The sequence below is a fragment of the Meriones unguiculatus genome, chromosome 10, assembly GCF_030254825.1.
Source record: "Meriones unguiculatus strain TT.TT164.6M chromosome 10, Bangor_MerUng_6.1, whole genome shotgun sequence".
NCBI lineage: Eukaryota > Metazoa > Chordata > Mammalia > Rodentia > Muridae > Meriones > Meriones unguiculatus.
Genome location: NC_083358.1, coordinates 54,725,696 through 54,743,105, shown reverse-complemented (window position 1 = coordinate 54,743,105; position 17,410 = coordinate 54,725,696). Strand labels below are relative to the sequence as shown.

General features: G+C 38.1%; 1 protein-coding gene across 1 annotated transcript in view; it reads left to right on the top strand.

Annotated features, from left to right (window-relative positions):
* The window catches only part of Adgrl4 (adhesion G protein-coupled receptor L4), a 107,593-nt gene that overhangs the window by 63,000 nt on the left and 27,183 nt on the right, over window positions 1–17,410 (top strand). Inside the window, exons 3-11 of the mRNA XM_060392507.1 lie at window positions 1,628–1,777; window positions 4,380–4,529; window positions 4,902–4,972; window positions 6,305–6,484; window positions 6,588–6,771; window positions 7,936–8,052; window positions 12,993–13,195; window positions 14,309–14,485; window positions 15,804–16,007. Coding sequence (XP_060248490.1) covers window positions 1,628–1,777; window positions 4,380–4,529; window positions 4,902–4,972; window positions 6,305–6,484; window positions 6,588–6,771; window positions 7,936–8,052; window positions 12,993–13,195; window positions 14,309–14,485; window positions 15,804–16,007 — 1,436 coding nt within the window. The remainder of the gene's footprint in view (window positions 1–1,627; window positions 1,778–4,379; window positions 4,530–4,901; window positions 4,973–6,304; window positions 6,485–6,587; window positions 6,772–7,935; window positions 8,053–12,992; window positions 13,196–14,308; window positions 14,486–15,803; window positions 16,008–17,410) is intronic.

Genomic DNA, 17,410 nt, shown 5'->3' with positions numbered 1-17,410 from the left:
CTGTTCAGGAAGTTGGGTTGAGAGTGAGCTGAGAGAAAATTCAATGCAGTTGAATTCCTGGCTTCAGTTTGAGGAAATTCAGAGGTAAATTTTACTGGGAGAGTTTTCCAGAGAGAGGTTGAAGAAAGAACAAGCTAGACACAGGTGAAGACAGAATGAGCCAAGGAATGAGAAGAAGCCAAAGAATAAAACAAATTGCTAGAGTTAGTTTGAGGCCAAGCAGAGCAATTTAGTGAGAAATTGAGAGAGCCAGATTGAATTTGTCAGCTCGGAGAGGAGTTTGAGCCAGAATAGCTGAGTTAGACTATCCAGGAAGAGTTCAGAAAGAACTAGAAAGGGTGAGCTTATTCAGTAGTAGGTCTCAGAGGCTGACAGTATTCTAGGCCTAGATTAGATTTTATGGAGGCTAGAAGCTTCCAGGACTAGACCTAGCTTAGCAGAAGGAGTCAGTAAGCCTCCAAGACAACAATTACAACAGGAGAATAAAAGTAACTTTAACAATTTGGACCTCATAAGGGACTTCAGGCAAAGTTATCATGGACCTTGCCTCAAGTTGGAAACCATATTTATTTTATCAATGGCAACCCATTATATTTTCTTATTTATTGCTTTCTGGGAACTCCATGTGTATGCATGGTATCAATATCATTGGCCACCTTCTTCCAGCCCCTTTCTAACTCTTCTTGAGTCCCCACACGGATTCCCACCCAAATTTATTTTTAGTTATTATTGTTATACATATGTAACAATAGTAATATATAAATGATTGCATTTACATGTGGCTACATATCATGTATGTGTGCGCGCGCGTGTGTGTGTGTGTGTGTGTATGTGTATGTGTATGTGTATGTGTATGTGTGTGTGATTGTAAGAGCCACAGCCTTGACACATCAAGGTAGGCGAGGAAAATCACACAAAGTTCCACCCCTACATGAAGAGCTACAAGTGGCCAATGGCTACTGAGAATGATAATCAGTTTTCTTCAGGGATGAACTCTTATCAATTAACCAGTCTTTGATATACAAATGAGGAATAATAAATAGGCTCCCCTCTATCATTTGTTAAAATATAAAAATAAACTAAAGTTTAAAAAGCATTAGTTTCATAGGATAATAGATATTAGTTCACAAAATCTTGATTCTAAATATAAGAACTTTCCATGAGTTTAATCTTGAATGCTAGTATGCCAGAACATTGCTCCTACCAGTTCTTGTTCTTAGATCATCATGTGCCCATCTGATAAACTCAGAAGCTGAAATGCCCTATTTGGTCCATGCTGATGAGATGGCGTTCATTTGAGGGAACAGTGGAAACCATCAAGTAGAGCAAGGACCCCAGTGGCAAGGCACTCGTGAACTCAGAGAAGCTGTTTCCTGCCGAGGGTCTGCACAAGACCGCACTCATCAACAGTCAGTTAGGAACAGGCTCCTGGGGTCCAGCCCTCCTGAGCTAATGCAGGAAGGAGAGTCATTGTCCTCCTGGGTGTAGTGACAGGGAGCACCAGGGGATAGCACCACTCTTTCTTGTATCCTTGATATGGAATCACTAGTCATGTGTAATACTGTTATCAGAAAGCAAGCAAGCAAAAGAACACTAATGTGAGAAATTACTTTTGAACTATTTGCAGATATAGATGAGTGCATCGAGTCCGCTGTCTGCGGTGACCACGCTGTGTGTGAAAATGTGGATGGAGGGTTTAACTGCTTCTGCAGGGACGGTTACCAGACCGCCACGGGGAAGTCACAGTTCACACCTCATGATGGCTCCTACTGCCAAGGTGACTTACAGCCTTCAACCTGAACCTCTATGAAGTATTTACTACACATTTGTGAAGCGTCAGTGAGCTACATCGCTGAGGCTAAACAAGCCAAGGCCACAAAATAAAATCAAGAACAAAACAAAACTGGTCCTGAGAGGGGACCTTGTTTGGGAAAGAGGGTAAAGAGTGGGATAGGAGGAAGGGAGGATGAGTGACCAAAATATAATTCGAGCAAGTATAAAATTGTCAAGGAAAAAGGTGTAGTCTATGAAATGCTGTCCTTTGGACATGACATGGCAGTTGCACATGAGAACTCAAAGCAGCTATGGTTACCTGCATGAGATCCATGTAAAATTAAGCTAGTTTAATTTCCTCCATGGGCTGGGGAGGGCTCATGAGGCCTAACCCCTGTCTGATGAGCTAGTGGTGTTTGGTGGCTGCTGGACAAGGAAGACTCACTGCTCCTTAGGAGAGTGACCCCTGACAGGTTCCTCAAGTCCCCGTGGATGGCCCAGACAGATACAGGCAGCACTAACTGAACCAAACTATGGAAAAAGAAATAAGAAGAAGAACAGAGGGAGAAAGAGGAGAGAGAGAGAGAGATATGTGATGGAAAGTCGGGTTGAGAAGTGGAGTGGAGTGGATATGATCAAGGTATAAATATATAAAATTTTCAAATTTTCCAAACCCAGCGTAAAGAAGACAGAGGAAGAAAATAAGTGTATTGAAAGTCACCATGCAGCATGGTGAACAGAGTCTAGTTTACAGAACAATGTTTTTGTTTTGCTCAGGCTTGGTTTTAGGTAAAGTTCATGGTAATGCTGCACAGTTAAAGAATCAGGTCCTTAAAGAGGCCTCTAACATGACAAAATGTGGTTACACAAGAATGTGTTAACTGCCCCTACCATGAAATGATACGTACCGTCTGTGACACTCAGTGGGTCTGCTCACAGCCTTATGTAGGCGGTTTTCCCATTGGACTGCAACATGTGCTTCTAAAATGGCACTGCAGAGGAGGGGCTCTTGGTGACATGCCAGGCCTGCCGTCACTGAACCCGCAAGACTCTGGCAGGAAGGCTGTCATGAATTCAAGGGCTGCACAGTGAGCTCCAGAGCAGTGTTGTGAGAAGCCTGTCTCAATCCAAGAGTAAAAGACTCTGGCTTGAACTGCAGGTTCCCACTTGGTTGACTTTGTTTCTCTTCTGCCTCATTCCTTCCACCTCCCATGCAGCTTAGAGAACATGGATTGACGGTTCCTTCCATACAACAGTCAGCACTCGATGGCTCTTTCCATTAGTTAGTGTAGAATCAATTTGCGTAGGATGATAGTTTCTGAACATACATGTGAGTGAAAATAAGTAAGGGGCGGCATTCATTGAGAGGCTGTGTACTCACCATGGATGTGCACACATCATCGGAGCGGGATGTTTCTAACATCTGGTAATGTTCTTTATAATCTAGTACCATCATCTTTCCAGCTAACGCAAAGTTCTTCAAGAAGCAAGCAAGAGCCTTGAGCCTCTTTTCTGTGGTTTGAGCTACAGGTTTTCCTGTGCCTTCAATGTATCTTTAAGTGAAATATTGGGAATAGCTGAATTTAAGACAACAGCTTGATGACGTTTTAAATTAGACTTTAATAGCTCCCTGGTAAATGGTACCATGCCATCTTGTTACTGTAATAATCAAATTGTAAATTAAAATTGCAGATTCATTCATTAATCTAATAGAAAGTGTTTCTAAGATGCCAGAACTGGGCTCTGCACACACACACACACACACACACACACACACACACACTCTCAATCTTTGCATTAATTTAAGGTAATGATCTGGACTATTCAGTTCCTTGGAATCATTCCCCAACCTGGCAGTGTATTTATATTGTATTTATAACTTTAAGGCACATTTCACTGCAGTGTGTAAAATTCTAAATTAAGAATATAAATGATGTGAGCTTAAAAACCTAGCACCTTTATTACAGCATCAATATATAGCAACTGAGAATCTCAGACTTAATTCTGTGCAATTTATTACTTCATCCATACTCAACTATGATGATTGCATATTAGAATCATAGTCCAAATGTAATGTGAACAAAAGTAATCAATCGTAATAAATCTTAAGAGAGTTGAATCACATAATGTGCTAGACCTTAGTTTTCGCTTAAATCACACACAGAAATGAAGCTGTAGAGAGCGAGTCCACCTTTATCCTCCAGGCTACTTTAAACTGAGTTATCATCAGTTTAGCCTAACACTGCCAGGCAAATAATTCTAAGTGCACTTTGAAAAATGAGTCTTTATTAAATTAGAACTACTGCTACATCTTCGATGATGGGAATAGATTTACTGACTCTGTTGATGAATCGTGCTACTCAGAAAACAATTTGAGAGTGTGGCCCATGAATAACATTTTCAATACTCTGTCAGAATGGATTGGCCAAATTAGCGTTAAGAAATGCATGCAGTCAAGTTTGTTCTCTCTTTTTCCAAATGGTGGGGTTTCCCCTGCTTTCTTGTATCAGTTGATATGGAATCACTAGCCATGTGTAATACTGTTATCAGAAAGCAAGCAAGCAAAAGAACACTAATGTGAGAAATTACTTTTGAACTATTTGCAGATATAGATGAGTGCATTGAGTCCGCTGTCTGCGGTGACCACGCTGTGTGTGAAAATGTGGACGGAGGGTTTAACTGCTTCTGCAGGGACGGTTACCAGACCGCCACGGGGAAGTCACAGTTCACACCTCATGATGGCTCCTACTGCCAAGGTGACTTACAGCCTTCAACCTGAACCTCTATGAAGTATTTACTACACATTTGTGAAGCGTCAGTGAGCTACATCGCCAAGACCTGCGGCAGCACTGACCAAGGTTGACAGCCACATTAAGAAAGGTCCATTGTCTCCCTGAATGGAAGGTGGAAGCAGCGTATCTAACGCAGTCCCGCACTCGTTCCCTCCTCCTACACTACTTTCTTACCTTTTCTGTGAGACATCAAATATTCTGGAACTCAAATGGAATCTCAAATGTTAAAGAATACATTTTTAATGTTTAAATGAACAAGATCATTCAAGTCAACACAATCAGCTTAGGAACAATGGTTTGTAGACTCACTGTGGAATGTGTTTTCTTTTTCTACAGAAAGCATGAATTCAAATTGCCACTTAGAGCCTGCCTGCATTGCTGCAAATGTTAATAAAACTTTAAAAAGAGTAAGTAGACACTTTAGGTTGAAATATATTTTATTTTGGCATTTTGATCTCAGTTAGAGATCAAAAGTGCTACCAAAGTCCTGTTTGAAAACATTAGCAGCTGAACCTCATATAGAATTTAAACTGTTTGCACACAGCCATGTATTATTTACATCGCATATAAGATTAATTTGAAACTTTCCAAAGCATTGTAGAAGACTTTATCCTGTTTAATTATGCTATTCTTTTCGTTATTTGGTGTATTGGAAAATTATTTTAAACATGAAAGGAAGTTGTTGAATAAAATGGTTAAAACACATATTGGCTCAGACCCAGTACCACATTCCAAGGAGACATAGTTAAGTGCAACTTGATTTCATACTTCAAAGTGAACACTTCAAAGAGCAATAAAGTAGGACATTCATAAAATTGTTGTTATGTGGTTGAAAGGGTGAATCACACTATGAGGAATGAACTTCTGGCCAAAGCATTTTCATTTCATCGCATACTGAGGAACGTTTGATGGAAAACAATCAGATTCAGGTTTTAGGTCATAATTTCTTACTTATAATATCAAAACTTGTAAGAACTAATAAATTTAAATGTTGAGATAGGTTCACTGGCTAGGATATGTCTATACTTGAAAAAAAAAGAAGTTCTTTTCAAAATTATTTTTAAATTCTCAATTAAAATAAGCTCTGTGTGTTTCTGAGGTATGCTCAAAGCTTTCCCAGTTGCTTATAAAGCCTTTGTAAATAAATTCTTTTGTCATTGATACATGTCATGATTTCGGTTTAACCTGATAATACATTATTCATCTATGACAAGGAATTCAGCCTCTGGGTAAATTTGATGTATGTCGCACTCTGGATTTTAATGCATGTGGACTTGTGTCTAATATGTACACATGAATGTTTGTTCATATATGTGGCTGCCATGTGCATGTGGAGTCCAGATGCTAATACTTGATGACTTCTTCAATCATTTTTTCATCTTAGTTTCTGAGACAGGCTCTCTCTCTCTCTCTCTCTCTCTCTCTGTGTGTGTGTGTGTGTGTGTGTGTGTGTGTGTGTGTGTCTTTCTCCCTCTCCCTCCTTCCCAAAGCTTGCAGGCTGGACTAGTTAGACAGCTTGCCCCAGAGACCCTTCGTCTCCACCTCCACGCACTGGGATTACAGGTGGGCCACCACCCACAATATCTTTACAGAGAGTCTGGGTATCTGAAGACTGGTCCTCAAACTTATATGGCAAGTGTTTTTCTCACCGGACCAATTTCCCAACCATATAAAACTTATTTATAAAACCTTCCAACAGACATTAAATTCCCTTCTTCTGGCCTCATTGTTTTTCTCAGTTTGGACCCATGAAAGAACAGATGACCTTATTCCAAGAAATCTACAGAAATTCTGAGGCTGAGCTCTCTCTGATGGATGTAATCACATACATAGAGATACTAGCAGAACCTCCTCCACTTCTAGGTCACGTGAACAACACCATTTTATCCACAAATGACTATTTCAATTCAACTCTTACTGTGAGTATGTTGATATTTAATCCATAGTGCAGTTGATCTTTAAGTTGTTTCTTGTAATTCTATTCAGTGTGTTATTTCTAAAAACATGTTTTTTCTTAAATAGGAATTTGTGAAAACCATCAATAATTTTGTTCAAAAGAACACACTTAAAATTTGGGACCAATTACCTTCAAATCATAGAAGACTACATCTCACAAAACTGATGCACGCTGCCGAGAACATCACGTTAAAAATCTCTCAGAACTTCCAAAAAACTGCTCAGTTCAATATGAGTTCTAGTGATATAGGTAAGGCCTGGAGGTGAATGGTCTGCTTCAAAGCAGTAGCATTTTCCAAACAAGACAGTAAGGGGCAGTTCCTGTCATGTTAAGTTTCTCACAGTAGTGTGAAGGCAGAAATGCCTGCTGTTTTATGTTAAACAATATGAACGGAGAACCATGCTAGTAATGAGATTGGCTATATAGATTTGCCCCTGTCTTTCCTGTCTCCTTTTTCCTATCCATACACTGTTTATCATGAAAGTTGGCAGAAGATATTTTTCCACTGTCATGTTCACTCAGTTGTCTCCTGAAACTATAATATTTACATCAGGAATTATGCATATGGAATATTTAAAATTTTCTTTAGGAATGCTTTGCCTTGTGATAACATGAGGCTATTATACTAATGAAATACAGTTTCCTGCTTCATGCAGTTACTGAAAAAAATACTAACATTATGAATAAAGTTAAGAATGGTTTCTTCTGAAGAATCAAGATGTTTTATTATGTATTCATTGAGTGTACCTCTATTGCATCTCTGGCTGATATTCAACTAGGCAGTTGTATATTGATAGAAGGATTATCTCATTGATATTCATCACTTGCCCAAATTAAAACTAAAAATGATGAAATTACCATGTAGGCATACTATGTTTTTGTGTAAAGGATGTGGTAATGTACCTCCAAAGGGAATTATTACTCAAAAATTTAATTATGTCAATCTTTCGAGAGTAAGTTATATTTACATTGCACATAGTATACAGGTATGCCCAATCTTTTGACACAGAGGCAAGACATTGTCATCTACAAAGTTTACAAAATTGTATTTAAGTTTTATTTAAGTTTACTATTTCATGTGATGCCATATTCGTACCTTTTCTGGATGCGGCTGATGGGCTGTGGGTGAGACAGACCTGTATGACAGTAGTCCTTCGTTGCCTTTGAAATTGTGTGTGGATACTCCTGCATGTGTAGATGTTAGTTTTTTATTTTAGCTCACTAAAGATTAAGCCATGAATGCAATAGTCAAAAGACAGAAAATGAAATTTCCTAGGTTTCTCAGTTTTAGGGGGCATGCATTAAACTGCCCCAAGAAATGAAGTGGTGTCTAACGCAAATGCCTCTAAATTTAAAACTTACATTGATTAAACTAATTTTAGAATATGTCTTATTTCCATGGTCTTATTTCAGCTCTCAAGGTTTTTGTTTTTGATTCAAATCATATGAAGCATGCTCATCCCCATATGAATGTGGACGAAGGCTATGTAAAAATATTTCCAAAGAGAAAAGCTTCACATGACTCAACTGGTATGACTTAACATCTTATGCACATTCAGGAATTTCTGATAAATAGTTAATATGCACTTGGCTATTTCACAAATATACATGTAATTTTCTATAGAAATATTTTAAGTTTCTTTACAGAATAGCTGAGATTTCTCTCTGATATGATTACCTGAGGAGAACTTTAAGCAATAATATTCTAATTTTTCATCATGAAACCAAATTTATGATTGCATGAAAGGATGTTCTTTAAAAAAAAAAGACAAAAAACAGTGATTATTGCTTAGGCTTAACCTTTTCTTTCATTCATCATTCCTTAGCTTTTGTATAGTAAAGTCTAAGTCAGATGCAACTTAAAAAAGTTAAGAGAGAGAATGCTAGTGGCAAGCAATTTAGTGATCATCTGATTTAACAAGCTCATTTCGTAGATAATGGAACTAAGGTGGAAAGTTAATGGATTTGTCTCCATGTTTATCAGCGAATAGTTTAGAGCAATACTAGAAAGGAAAAAGTTAATAAAAAAAATTAACTCAACAAGCTTTTCCTTGTCACCTAACTGGAGTGAAGCAAGTAGTTACTGCGTTAATTTATTTTATCATTTATCTCCTCTTGGAGAAATGAGCATGGAAAATTCTCTCTATCATGGCATAAGTTCTCTTGTAGTTGTTCTCTCATTGGTAGAGATATATTGTTGAGGGTAAACATGAATTGAAACCTTTCCTCAGAGAGTGTGTGGGTAATCATAAACACAGATGAAACTATGCAGTAAACACACAGAGAAACTGCTTTACGAACTGACAGACTTTATCCTTAATGACTATTCTACAAGTTAGCCTCATGATATTTTCTTTCTTGTGCTTCAGTTCATTTTGTTTCCACTGCTTGAGATTTTTTCTCCATTCTTTATCTTCACTGTTATTTATTTTCTGATCAAAGTGAGAAACATATAGTTACAAAACAACTGAAAAAAAAATAACTGAACCTTTATCTCATATGCTACTAAACCATACTGTAATCAACAGAGCATACATATGAGATTTATGAACATATCCACAGAACCTGTTAAACAGTTGAAATTTCAGACAATGTAAATGGTATTTAGAAGTTATGGAAAACACATTGAAAATACCTATTATGGTGACGAATGATGACATTGTCACAGAATTAAAATCTCAGAGAGATGCTGACTGATTGTGTGGTAGCATTGTTATGTTTAATGATGACACACATAAATGGACAGCTGAAGGAGATGGTAATATCAGATCTCAATAAGGCAGAGTGGGAAAATGTCTTTTCCTCAAGGTTGAATCTTAAAGGAATATACAAATGTACAAATGGATCTTGCCTCCCAGTGATGTCTGCATTTGATTTCACTTGTGAAATTCATTAGAAAAGACAAAAGGCGCCATTGATAGGAATTAAGGGGATCAAGAAGCACAAATGGGTTTTTGCACTATCTTGTAAGCTGAATTTAGAAATGTGACAGGGACAAGATAGGGTGACAAAACCAGATTCAGTGTTCTGAACCGTGGTTTTACAAAACAAAACAAACAAACAAAAAACATAATGAATATCTGCTAAGGAATTGTACATATTTTTCTTTAATTACTTGTGAAATTAGGATAATAGTCAAATGCCCAAACACCACTGAAGAATATTCTACTGAGAAGAACCCTTAGCATTCTACAAAAATAAGGAGCAATAAAGGCATCCAGGAACAAGATTCTCTCAGAAGTTCACTGTATAGTCCTTATTGGAAACTATACTCTTAAAATTTGAGAGGCAAGGAAATCATACCTTTTTTTCACCCTGGTGGTTTTCAACTAACCCAGGTTGCAAAGCACTATTGCATCACTGGGAAAAAAAATGATTGGTAACATTTCAAAATAATAATAATAAAAACAAACAAAACAAATGATTCTAAGGGAAAAAAGCTACTAACAAGTACATATCTGTACACATATATACATGTATTATATACATACATATAAATAAATGTTATATCTGGAACTTTAACATAGTCATTTGCACTAAATAAATATTCACACATTTGTTCTAGACACTCAATGAAAGGTTGTTTTTCATTCTTAAAAAAAGATATGCAGAATATAGAAAGTACAGGACAAAGAAAGCATAAACATCATGAGCACGAAATGAGAGCAGATGGGATTCAGTATGAAATGATGTATTCTTTACAAAAGAGTCTATATCTGCAATCCCTTTTGTTGGTGAGCGGACCTTACTATTTAGTAGAAAGTACAGATTTGTTGTGTTAGTTACAAAATATCTGGTAGAAAACCTTAAAAGAGGAAAGATTTATTTGGCTCACAGTTTCAGTCAGTCCATCATGTTGGGAAGGCATGGAGGAGTTCAGGGCAGAGGGTGTAGAGGAATTTTAATCCAACAACATGGCTACTCTGACAAGGGCTCACATCCAAAAACCTAGGTCTGTGAGATCCAGCTGGAATGTAGACATGACCTTATTACACACCTTTAATTCCTCTGGCTTTATTACACACCCTTAATTCCTCTGGCTGGAATTTACTATACACCTTTAATCCCAAACAATAACATCTAAGTGAGGGGCAAAGTGATGACTCAGAGAAAGATTTGACAGAATCAGTCAGAGATAGAATATGCCCAACTTTTTCAGAAGAGAAGCTACTTAAGAGCAGGACAGAGAAAGAGTGAGACAAGACAGTACAGTGAAGTAGAGTACAGCACAGGAGCACAGTGAAGTTCATGGAGAGAGTACAGTAGAGTTAGGAAGTTGGTGCAATTCTTGTTGGAGTTCAGTTGAGTACAGTTCAGTTCTTGAGTTCAGAGGCAGTTACTTCAAGCAGAGTAATTCAGTGAGAAGCAGAGAGAAACCAGTTTGAATCAGTCAGCGTAGATAGAAGTTTTGAGCCAGAACAGCTTAGTTGAACCAGCAAGCCAGAGTTCAGAAAGGGTTAGAAATGGTAAGTTTTATTTGGCAGTAAGTCTTGAAGGTTGTAAACATTCTAGGCCTATGTTAGCAAATGGATGCTGGAATCTGAATCCTTCAAAGTCTGATCTTACAGAAGATTAGATTGAATGGAGGCTAGAAGTTTCCAGGCCTAGGTCTAGGGATGGTTAGATAGAAGTGCCCTGGGCTCAGCCTAAGCCATATATTTGTAAAGCTTGGGTATGGCTCTCTTCTCATCCCATCATCTGAGGAAATAAAAACATTTACAAGGGGAAAGGGGCATGAATGAAAAATGTCAACATGCCAAGAAGCAGAGAAAGCAGGAGAGAACTGGGAGAGAGAGGAACCTTCAAAGCTTCAGGCCAATCGAGCTATCTGCAAGAGAGATAACACCTTGTGGAAAAATTCCTTGCCTTCAAGGTGTCCCCACCAGCTGGAGATCAAGCATTCAAAGCATAGTTGAGTGGAAGAACATTTTACATTCAAGACTGGCAAGGAAGTTCAAAGATTAATTAGTCCTAAAATTAGCAAGAAAACATCAAAACTGAAAATGTTCAAAATACTGGGGGTGGGGGATGCTAAAAGAATATTCATCAAGAAAATACAGTGGGGAGTTTAGAGATTTCAATGGCACCCCTTGTTCAAAATCACATATTGATGTTAAAAAAAAAAACAAAACATCATTTTAGATAGCAGTAGGTAATAAAATAATTTAAAGACACCTTTTCTCATACACCTTTCATTTCAGTTGGGACCATTTCTTACTATGACCCCTAAGAGGTAACCACCCCTGTCAGTGGACCTGATATTTCCTTAAATTTTCAGTCCTTCCTTCAATCCACAAGAAACACTAGCATCATGGTCATTTCTAAGAGTCTTGATGTCACTAGCTCAAATACTCCAGACTGTTCTGGTTAGGACTCTATAACATTGACCAAAAGCAAGTGGAGTGGGAGAGGCTTTACTAGACATACAGGTTACAGCCCCTCATGAGGAGAAGCCAAAGGAGAGCCTGGTGGCAGGAACTGAACTGACGCTCTGGAGGAACTCTGCTTATTGGCTTCCCATAGCTGCCTTCCTCACACAGCCCAGACACACCTGGCCAGTGAGAGCACTGCCCACAATGTGTTGCCACTGCTTATATCAGCAATCAAGAAAATTTCTCAGAGGCATGCTGATGGAAGGTCAATCTGATGGAAGCATTTCTTCAGATGCAGCTCCCACTTCCCCAGGTGTTGACAAGCAAGTTTAACCTCCACATAGATTACTATCTATTTGCTTCATGGATAGGTGTTTCTCAAGCTGGTAGGTGAAAGAAAGGTTCTGTGATGTAGCTAGGTTAAGTAAGGCCTTGTAACAATTAAGACGAGCAGTAACATAACTTCAGAAACTATACATCACCCGATCATGTGGACCGCTTTTCAGTGCGCTGTGGAGGAGCCTGGTTTGTGAGCACAGTGCTTTCTGAATATACTGTTATATTTGTGTTTGCGATTCTGCAGCATTGTGCTGTATTCTGACACTGAATTTGGGCAGTGCTGAGGTAAAACATGGTTCCTCTGGCTCCACAGAACTGAATGTTTTTACATTAGGAGGAAGCACTGCAGTGATTAGAAGGACAAGCTCTTTGGCAAGTCCCAGCTTAATCAGTTCTCCGTGTTCTTAATTCCAATTCATTCCCACATGGACACATGAGTTAAAAAGTTTCTCTTTAGTAGTGAATATGCCTTAGACTCTGGCTCTTTGTTAGGATCAGGCTGTCAATTTACCTAGGAATACTTTATCTCCAATCAAAGTCTGTGAAAAGATGATGCCATGACAGTTCTCAGAGGTCAAAAAATGGAAGATATGAATGTAGTACCATAATGCACATATGGGATACTTTACCTCACAGTCCAATCTAAATTTTTATGGTTTCCATCAAGTATAACTTTTGTCTGCTCAGTTTTTGTGTTGAAAAGCTTTAACATACTTTCATTTTCTAAGTGTCCACTGACAACCTTCATTTGATTGACAGGCAATGTTGTAGTTGCATTCCTATGCTATAAGAGCATTGGCCCCTTGCTTTCTTCATCTGAGAAATTCTCACTGGACCCTCAAAGTGATAATTCTGGTGGAAAGGAAAAAGTCATTTCTTCAGTTATTTCTGCCTCAATTAGCTCAAATCCGCCCACATTGTATGAACTTGAAAAAATTACATTTACACTAAGTCATGTAAAGGTAAGTTGTTTTTCAGTGTTATTTAAAATTTGTTATATATTCAGCGAACTGAAATATACTTTGGTGGTATTACTTTAGTTATATCTGAGTTTTTGAGAATAAACATATTGAAAAAATTTTAAAAGTTAATATAATTTTGATCCTTTCGCCTTTTCAGTGATGGGAATTGAGCCCAAGTCTGTTCTGAGCTTGCACTCAACCAGTGATGTACTCCCCAACACTGAACTACTTTTTCTATAGAATATTTTGCACTTCTAGTTCTTCTTAAAATTTCTTGTCAACACTAAAGAGAAGCACGTGCAATGTTCTAAACTTAAGCTACATTGTTTTGATTGTTTGTTTGTTTGTTTTTTGGTCTTTTGAGACAGTATTTCTCTGTGTAGTCTTTCTTCACTGTTCTGAACTCGCTTTGTAGACCAGGCTGGCCTTGAACTCACAGAAATATGCCTGCCTCTGGAATGTTTTGACAGTTTTTAAGCTCATATCTTTCAGGATATAAAGATGTTGTTTAAGAGCTTGTGAAATGGTTCTGTGAGCAAAACATGACAACTGGAGTTAATCCTTCAGAACCACAAGCACATGACGGAAGGACAAACTGACTCCTGCTCACACACATACACACACAAATAGATGTGATATGCTCACATGACTAGCCATCCCCTCCTGTGAAAAGTCTCCTGGGGCTACTTTCCATTTCATTTTCTTCTTCTTTCTCATTTCCTAATTTTTTATATACAAGTAGAATGTAAGATCAACAGTGAATATACATTGTTTTGGTCAATACTTCATGTTTAGTGTATACTTGACAATATTTGATAAAAATAAGTATTTGCTGAATAAAGACAGATGATGACCTCAGTGCTCTTCCTCTCTGAAATTCACATGTCATTTGATAAAAATTATCACAACTCTACAAAACTGAAATAACTGTAGCATCACTTCAATGTAAATTCCAAATCTGCTGCAGAAGCACGGATGTCATTTGTCAGCACTGACTGTGTGCTCACAGGTGAGGCGCCACGCTGGTCGCATCAGGAATACACTGAATGCCAGCAAGGCAAGGCTGCTGTAGACTTCCCTCTTTTTCTCAGGAGCGGGTTCTCTGTTTTTCAGCTCTCAGAGGAGTATAGGACACAGTGTGCCTTTTGGGACTATTCCGCCGATGCCATGGAGAATGGCGGCTGGTCATCCGAGGGCTGTGAGCTGACAGACTCAAATGCCACACACACCTCCTGCCGCTGTAGTCATCTGACACACTTTGCGATCCTGATGTCTTCCAGCACCTCCATCGTAAGCCCAGCTTGTTCACAGAGCTTCGACCAGCCTTTATCATCCTTGCTTTTCCTCTTTCTACCTCATATCATTAAAAAGGATAACCTCTTTATATTTTTCTTGGGAGACAATTGTATGTTTAATGTAATTGAAAAGACTGGGTTTTTGTTTGTTTGGTTGTTGGTTTGTTGGTTGCTTGGTTGGTTTGGTTTGGTTTTGTCTCTCTTTCCTTCATTTTCTGCTAGGACATGTATAAGGAATGATTAGGTTTTTTCCTATCAAAGACTTACTAGTCTATAACATATTTCCATTGTTCTGGATTTTACATATTTCAATAGCTACTCACACATTTTACTCTTATGGTTTCTGGAGAAGTTTCTTTCTTTATAATGGGTTTATTTTGATGACTGACAAAATTTGGCACATTTTTACCCAGTATATCCTTAATGAAATAAAACCCCAACAATTCTCAAACATTAAAAAAAAAAAGGTAAATATCCTTGTAATACATATTTTGTTTCAGTAGTATTTGTTTAGACTGCATGATGGTGGTGATGGTGATGGTGATGGTGGTGGTGATTGTGGTGATGGTGGTGATGATGATTGTGGTGATGGTGGTGATGATGATTATGGTGATGGTGGTGATGATGATGGTGGTGGTGGTGATGGTGGTGGCTATGTTGATGATTACATAATTTCTTTCTTTGTATCTCTGTGTTGTAATCTTCATCAGGTTGCTGATTCTATGTTTCTTCATCAGGTCATTAATTAATACCATGAAGTTTATTAAGTATCACAATTAATTTGTTTGAATTAGTATCAGTTATGATTTTTCCATGGGGGTAGGGGAAGCTTCTATTCTTTGTGTGAAAATAAACAAGTGGTCTCCATTTCAGTCTCACCTGCACTATTTTGGTCTTCACATATCCCGTTTTTCTTTTACCTTTGTTTAATGTGTTCTAGATGAATCACCTCATAGACAGAAGCTCTGGACTTACTGCTGATAAATCTGTTTTAATTAACCATTTTCCCATTACAATGATGAATTACCTTTCCAATATCATGAAACTGATGGTGATAACATTATTCAGGCATGTACTAATATATACTATGCTTAGAGAAAAAAATCACTAATTATAGTACTGTTAGCCTGCTACATGATTTATATCAGACTTCTCTGGATACTAAGTACAAGCTTTCTCATCTAAATGCACGTTTTATTTTTACATTTTATGAACATTTTGATTAAACTTCCCTAAGAAGTTCGTTAGGGACTGTAGTCCCTTTGGTAAGTCACTAAGTCTTTCTCTTAACAACTCTTATTATTTGCCCCCAGGGAATTAAAGATTATAATATTCTGACAAGGATCACTCAGCTTGGAATAATTATCTCGCTGATTTGCCTCGCCATCTGCATTTTCACCTTCTGGTTCTTCAGTGAAATCCAAAGCACCAGGACCACAATTCACAAGAACCTCTGTTGCAGCCTTTTTCTTGCAGAGCTTGTGTTTCTTGTTGGGATCAATATAAATACAAATAAGGTACCCAGCCTGCCCCCCCCCGTACTGTATTCGTATTTTTTCTTGTATTTTTTTTTCTTTTTTTCCCTAACAACATGTCACATGAACATGAACCATAATAAAGGTCTTAGTGGAGCTGACATGTTAGATAATTGTTGATAATAATTAAGTTATCTATTCTAGATTTGATAATGCTAACATATCTAAATGGCACACTTGTCAAGTTCATTAAACAAAAATATTCTTCATTATGTGAATTACTGGGAAAACCAAAGTTTTATACCAGAGAAATCCCTGCTTTTGCATGAGCAATAAGAAGGGACTACAGTGGAGTGGAAATGAAGTTTGCTTTAGGATTGAGAGTAAACCCAAACACAGTCACAATCAGAGTGACCTGAGACCTCACCAAAGAGTCTCCTATTCTAAAATCTCTATCTGCACACAAGTGGGACCTGATATAGGGTTAAGCATGTCAACCACTTATTAACATGTGTGCTCATGAAAGAAATTGGAATTGCAGACCAGAAGAGCCAGGCAACAAATTTTGACCCTGCATGCAGGAAAGAAGGGAGAACAGCACTTTCTAAGAGGCAACTCATGGTTGCCATGGAGTCCTTTGAGGAATTTTTTACTGATCACAAGAATGCTCCTTGGTCTCTAGGCAACTAGGATGTCTGTAACCCAATGGCTGCCAGTAGCCTTAGGTGAGGGAGTGAGCAACATTCAAGTTCACATACAACAGCAGCAGTTAGAATCCTAGCCACCTTCCATGCGCTGGCTGGAGAAATGTATTCTTGGGACCACAAAGCAGAAAAGCAACTGTGCACTTCTGTCCCTCTTGGAAATCTTCCAGGAGCTAAAGCTGGTAACCAGTCATTGAGTTTTCCCTCTGAATTAGGCACCATAAAACACCCTTTGTGTGTGTTTGTGTGTGTGTGTGTGTGTGTGTGTGTGTTGTTTCTATGCTTTGCAGAAGGATTCATGATACCTCTCCATTTTATACTCCCCTCAGCCCTCAAGTGTATTTTTCTTCTTTCCCTTTTCCCTCATTTTTGTTCTACAAGTCTTACTTAGTGTTTTTGTCAACTCCTTCCTGTCAAATCTACTTGTTTTTAAGCTCTTTATCATAACCAATTTCCACATAAGTGAGTTCCAAATTTCAACTTCTTGAAATCTTTCTGCTCCTCACCTTTATACATTAGTCTCCCACATATTTTAACATATATGCTTATCCTTGAAGTATAGTTTTAATTTTTTAGTTTTATTTACTTTATGAATATGAGTGTTTTACCTGCATGTATGTATGTATACCACTTGCATGCCTAGTGTGGGCAGAGTTCAGAAGAGGCCATTGGACTCCTTGGAACTGTAGTTACAGATTGTTATGAGCTACCATGGGTGCTGGGAGCCATAACTGGTCCTCT